The 6,648-nt window shown below is 39.5% G+C and overlaps 1 protein-coding gene across 1 annotated transcript in view; it reads right to left on the bottom strand.

The window, feature by feature from the left end:
* Positions 1 to 440: 440 nt before the first annotated feature.
* Positions 441 to 6,648, bottom strand: part of mcm8 (minichromosome maintenance 8 homologous recombination repair factor) — a 28,449-nt gene continuing 22,241 nt past the window's right edge. Inside the window, exons 22-26 of the mRNA XM_023327627.1 lie at positions 4,933 to 5,062; positions 4,733 to 4,818; positions 3,934 to 4,002; positions 3,648 to 3,739; positions 441 to 1,060 (exon numbers count right to left, since the gene is read on the bottom strand). Coding sequence (XP_023183395.1) covers positions 967 to 1,060; positions 3,648 to 3,739; positions 3,934 to 4,002; positions 4,733 to 4,818; positions 4,933 to 5,062 — 471 coding nt within the window. The 3' untranslated portion in view covers positions 441 to 966. The remainder of the gene's footprint in view (positions 1,061 to 3,647; positions 3,740 to 3,933; positions 4,003 to 4,732; positions 4,819 to 4,932; positions 5,063 to 6,648) is intronic.

Below are 6,648 nucleotides of genomic sequence, written 5' to 3'. Positions count from 1 at the left end.
GAGCATTGTCCTTGAAGGCGGAGCCAGGTCCCACTAGTTTTGCATAGCTGAGTGGTTGCTATGGAGATTAAAGTATTTCTCACATGGATCAAATAATTAAATCAGGACTACAGGTATGTTTTGGATGAGGTAATAAAATATAACATGATGTAAAGCTCTAAAAGTTGATTTTATACCATAGTGCTCCTTTAAAACAAGAAGCTGATTAAATAAAAATGTAAATTACCAATAAATACCATCACTAATTAAAGGCTGTACTATGAGTAATCTGGCTGATTTAGGTTTATCGTGATGCAGCAGCTTGGGAACCCCTGCTGGGACGTCTTTGCTTTTCATCGACTTCGTCTAAGACTCCACTAAACGGATCAGATGTCAGATTTCTGTCTTAGCAGATTAAACTTGGGTTTTGCTCATCCAATCAAATCACAGACACACCAAAGCAGATTTTCTATTTGTTTTGTTTAATCAGAAATCATTGGCTTACAAAAATTCAGGTTGATCAGACAATGATTCGGTGGACGTTGCATCTGACTGAGTGTAAGAAATAAAACCAGGAAGAAGAACCTGGCAGCTCTGGCCTTGAGGTTGCTGTGTGCGGCTCCTGACGTGGGTGGAGGAAATATTTTTATTTATGTTTGCAGTTTTTTTCCCCTCCATGCACGCGGCTCTGGACGTACCCGCTGGCAGGGCTGCTGTCTCAGGATCTCTGTGATGAAACCATCTGCGGCTTCACTTGTTTTCCTCCTGCATGCGTCATCGCCATGGTGACCCATGAAGGCTTGTCACAGCTACTTGTCTTCAGAGCTCCTGGCGACGGTCCATCTGCCTGTCTGTTCTACATTCGTTGCAGCTGATGAGCGTCCCCCTGCAGAAGCTTCTTCTGTTTTCTTTTTATTCCTGCGAGCGTCCGGGGAGAGGGAGCCGTATCCGGGGAGGGAGGGGGAGCATCCCGGGACGGGGGAGTCGTCATGGAGATCTGGTGTTCAACACCTTAACAGTCTTGCGGCCGTAATGCCAGTAGCTGTAGCCTGATGCTGCTGTGGTCACAGCTGTAACATACCTGCAGAATCATAAAGAAGATAGTTTTCGTATGGCTAGATGAGTTTTTCAAATCAAAAGCTCGAATGATAAAGAGGATTCATTAATAAACACCTGTTATACCCAATTGTTCAGCCCATACACTACTGCCCCTAGTGGTAGTGGCAGGAAAACATTGTTATAGATGTGCATAGTAGATTTTTTTAATAAAAAAAACCAAACAGAAACATTATTTTGATATTGAATAAACTTATATTCCATTAACCGATTGTAGTTTTTTGGATGATCTTTAAAAAAGCAGACCTGTAAATTCAGAGTTTGGTCGATACTGATGTTTATTTTTGAAAAGTCACTAAAAGTTGGCAACAGTGGGAATTATTTTTAGGTGGGTCTGCCCGTCAGTCTTCTCTCTCGGCCAGGGGCTGATTTTCAGACTTTTGTGGAGGTGGATAAGATCAGCTTCACATGGACGTATCTCTCCATCAACTAAATGGATAAAAATTGAAGCTGATTTATGGGCGCACCCGTACTGGTGACATTTCCCACTTAAGACCCACAAAAGAACTCAATGAACATCTGAGAACATCTGCACAGTTCCAGACATCACAAAGACGCATGATGCCACATCAAAGTGAACAAGATCAGGTCCTGCAATATTCGAAAAATTATGTTATTAAAATGTTCAAAATAATACAGAAGAGATTGGGAAATATCAGTTTTGAGAGAAAAGTTTGAACGTTTGTGGTTCTGGGAAAAAATAACGCTAATTTAAAAATATAGGTTACTATGTAACATAAATGCTGGCAGTAATTTAGATTTTTATTACAGCTCCCTGGAAACTGTGGTGGAGAGGAGGACACTGAAGGAGGACACTCCTACATAAAGAACAGGGATTTCTTTGTTTCAATTGAAAACTTTTCATCAAAGAGGTCAAAGGTCACATGTGGGGTACCCCAAGGTTCAATCCTAGGACCCCTTTTATTCAATATTTATAGGCTCCCACTAGCTCAGGTTATAACAGGAAATAATATTAGCTACCATAACTATGCAGATGACACACAGCTCTACATTACGATGTCACCAGGTGACTCAGAGCCCATCCAATCACTGAACAGATAAATGTGTGGATGTGCCAAAACTTTCTCCAGCTGAACAGAAACAAAACTGAAGTTATTATTTTTGGACCTAAAGAGGAACGATCTAGAGTCAATGCACAGCTTCAGTTATTACAACTGAAAACCAGCGATCAGGCCGAAACCTGGGAGTAGTGATGGACTCTGACCTGAACCTCCAGAGCCACATAAAGACAGTTACAAAGTCGGCCTTCTATCACCTGAAGAACATTTCCAGGATTAAAGGACTAATGTCTCAGCCAGATCTAGAGAAACTCATCCATGCGTTCATCTTCAGTCGTATTGATTATTGCAACAGCGTCTTCACAGGTCTGACCAACAAATCAATCAAACAGCTGCAGCTGATCCAGAATGCTGCTGCTGGCGTTCTCACTAAAACCAGGAAGATAGAGCACATAACACCAGTTTTAAAGTCCCTCCACTGGCTCCCTGTAGCTCAAAGAATAGACTTTAAAATACTGTTGTTAGTTTATAAATCACTGAACGGCTTAGCACCACAATACATTAAAGATCTGCTGTTGTTGTATCAACCTTCCAGACCTCTCAGGTCTTCCGGTTCTGGTCCGCTCTGCATCCCCAGAACCAGAACCAAACGAGAAGAAGCAGCTTTCAGCATCTATGCACCACAAATTTGGAACAAACTTCCAGAAAACTGTAAAACAGCTGAAACACTGACTTCTTTTAAATCTCAACTAAAAACCCACCTGTTTAGAATTGTATTTGAAATGTAATCAATTACAAATTTATGGATGGAACTTGACTTAATGCTTTGTTTTGATTATTGATTCTATATTGCATTGTGTTTCTGTGTTTGTAATGATGTAAAGCACTTTGAAATGCCTTGCTGCTGAAATGTGCTATACAAATAAAATTTGATTGATTGATTGATTGATTGAAGAAGGTTCTGTCTATTATGGACAATCAACAGCACCCTCTCCACCACATAGTGGACAGACAGCGGAGCACCTTCTCACATAGGCTGCTCCAGCTCCGCTGTCGTAGGGACAGATACAGGAAATCCTTCCTGCCACATGCCATCTCACTGTACAATAAAAGCTAAATCATTGTTCTGCACTAATCAGTCCAATTTTGCACAACTGCACTGTGGCACACTTGGTGTACATATATTTACATATACATACTGTATCTGCATTTTTTTGAATCTTTGCAAGGACTGCTCTAAGTTGCTTTTTATATTGACAGCATGTTATATTTTATTTTTATTTTGTCTACAATTGCTACTCAGTGGTGGTTGTTGTGTGTCTTGTCTCTATGCTGTAACTGCGAAATAATTTCCCTGCTGGGATGAATAAAGTAATTCTATTCTATTTGGTCAAAATGATCTGAACAAGCAGCATTTATGTGCCCGACAAGAGGAGTTTCTGCTCATTCTTCTAAAAAAAAAAAAAAAAAAAAAAAAAGGGAGGAGAGGGTAAAAATTCAAAGGGACGTCTGCAGAGGTCATGTGACGTTTACCATAAACACTGCAGCAGGGCGCTGTCCGTATAGTGGAAGACCGGAGCAGCCAGAGAGGCGGCAACCAGGAACAGCTGGATGGCCGTGTTCACCTGAACAAACAATTATGCACATTTTCAGCCAAGGTCATGTTTATGAAGAAGAAATATGTTTGTTCCAGATTCAGCAACATTTTTAGGTTTCAGCGAATAAGAAGGAAAACAGAGTGAACACAGTTTCAGAGTTAATGGAGCTCAGGGTGTGTTTTCTCTCAGGTCAGACAGAAAGATTTAAAGGTAGCTCTCACCTTGCTGAAGAGTGTGGGTTTTAGCTGGGCTGTAGTGTAGCAGGGGTTAAAAAACTTACTGAGGGTCACCTGGACAACACAAGAGAGATCATTTGTAAAAAAAAAAAAAAAAAGAAGTCATAATAGTGAAGCATATCGGCGTATAAGGGACATTGTAGATAAAAAGAAGGAGAACATTTCTGCCAAAAAACCCTCATGTTTTGAGATTCATCTGAGTATTTTCTAAACAAACAAAAACAAAAGAAAAGTTTGAAGTTTGAAAAGTTGAAAGCATAGAACAAGTAAAATTTTGAGATTCATCTCAAAAGTCAAAAATTTCAAAAATAATTTCTAGAACACTTGAAGCCTTTCTAGGAAGTGTTTGAGTTTTAAAACTCAGTACTTTCTTTGCTTTTTTTTTTTTTTTAGAAGATTTCTGAGTTTAATATCAACATTTCATTTTTGTCTAGCAAATTTGACTTTGGAAACTCAGAAATTTACTTTCTAGAAAATCTCTGAAGTTAATCTCAAGTTTTTTTTCTTGCACATTTTAGACATTTGGAGCTCTGAAATTTCCCGATATTTTCTAGAAAATTTGTGAGATAATTCTCCAAAGTTTTTTTGGTGTAAATATACTCTTTTTGTGTCTACAATGGTTCTGGTACACCATGGTACATCAATCAGTATAATTCAAACTAGCTGAAACTGTTGAGGCTCCATTGATTTTCCATGTGAACAGTGACAGAAAACCACAGGAGCGTTTGATAGAGCAGTTTGTCTGAACCAGACCATCTGCACCCATGTTCTCAGCGTTTCTCACCGGTGGAGGAACAGTCTTGTATCTGACCCAGAAGACAGCGGCTATCAAACCAATGTCTCGAAAAATCACTAGAGCCGTCAGCGGAGCTGAAACAAAACACAGCCAGTTAGATTCGCTGCGGCTCTCACACAGATTCATGGACTGTTGGTGAATGACAGCATGAGACAGAGAGCGGAGCCGAGGCCCGCTGAGTGTAATACCTGGGATAAGTTCGGCGTAGGTGAGACTCACATATAAAACACTGATGAGGATCTTGTCGGCCAGCGGATCCAGAGCGCTGCCCAGGGCCGACTTCTGAGTGGGCCACGTTCTGGCAATGAAGCCGTCCAGCTGGAGGAGACACAGGGACAAAGAGGGGACACATAGAGAGGCTTCAGGGTTCTGACTGCCCAAACAAATCAACACCCTGCATGTTGTCAGACGGGTTCTGTTTGAATGATTTCTTCATCACAACTTCTGGCAGTAATTAGACCAGAATTCACTTTTATTTTTAGGGTAATTCTTCTTTTTCTAGTTTTCTCATCCCTGTTGTTGGACATTTATTCCCTCTGGTTTGGGATGCTGTGGAGCTGGGAGGACTTTTGTTTTTAATTTTTATTTTCAGATAGTAAACAGAGATTTAAAGAGGAGCGGCAACAGTAAACAAATGAGACTGTCTAGTCAGTCCCTCTGGGATGTTGCAATGTTCTTTTGTGTGATTATTGCAACCTAGAAGGACTGATTTTGCAGGACCTTTTTCAAAAAGTTGCACAATTTTTAAGCTTCATTTTTTGTCATAATGTGGTCTTTAAAAAAACCCTGAAATGATTGGACATAATCTTCCCTTTCCTTCTCTTTTTCATCCTCCCTACCTGAGAAGACCCAGCTTCACCGTCCTGCATCTGGTCTAATGTCTCCTCTCTGACTCTTTGCTCTATTGTGACAAAGATTTATCTTAATTATGTGGAAAGCAACAAGTAGCGCAACTTCTGTGCAGAAATAAATTCTCAACATTAATGAACTAGCAATAAATGTAAAATAGGCAACAGCCTTACTATTCCTGTTACAAGCTCAATATAACAAACTGACATGGATTAACTAATCATTATTTAGCCAACAGTAATTGTATGCAGCACCACTCCACAGGTGAAACCAGAGTCAGTATGTGTACGCTCATGATGCGTTTAAAGACGGCTTGGAAAAATATGTTACATCTTAACAACTGATCAAAAAGTTGGAACGGCTTATAAGAAATAGAAAAATAAAAAAATCCTGCAGCACAAATTAAAATGTCGTTTGCAAAAAAACAAAACAAAAAAAAAAACAGGGCAAATGTTACTGTCACACACAACTTCTGGTTCAACTTTCAAGACATGTCGTAAAACAGGAAGTTCAACCAGAAGGGGGCCAAGAATTCAGCCGAGTTGCAGTGATTGGTTGAAAAATAAAAACAGAAAACATTAAGATGAAAAGCTGAAATGACTGGTGAAAACTACAAAAAATCAAAACTAATGAGTGGATTTGCATTACTTCCTTCAGGGACAGATTAGCATAGCTAGCTAACAACTGATGACGTCATCTAGGACATGTTGCTGTTGAATATCATCTCTGCTGCCTGAATATTGAGCTGCTAGTATTTCATAACAGCCATGAGACTGTCATACAGCAACAGTCTTCAGATACAGGCCGATTCTGCAAGACTGACTGCTACTGGAAATCCTTCCTGCCCAAAGCATCACCACCCACAATGACTCTCTGAATTGACTTGAATAATTTTAATTAATATTTAATTTTCCTTTGGGATAAATACAGTATTTTTGAATTGAACTGAAACATTAAAGTGCAACAAAAAGAGTCAAAAACAAGCAATTTCACACAGAGTTAATTTTACACAAAACTATAATTTTTTTTTTTAAGTTTTCACTTCTGCTGGCATA

The sequence above is a fragment of the Xiphophorus maculatus genome, chromosome 22 (genome assembly GCF_002775205.1).
Source record: "Xiphophorus maculatus strain JP 163 A chromosome 22, X_maculatus-5.0-male, whole genome shotgun sequence".
Lineage (NCBI taxonomy): Eukaryota > Metazoa > Chordata > Actinopteri > Cyprinodontiformes > Poeciliidae > Xiphophorus > Xiphophorus maculatus.
Note: the sequence above shows the minus strand (reverse complement) of the source record. Positions and strands in the feature narration are given on the sequence as shown.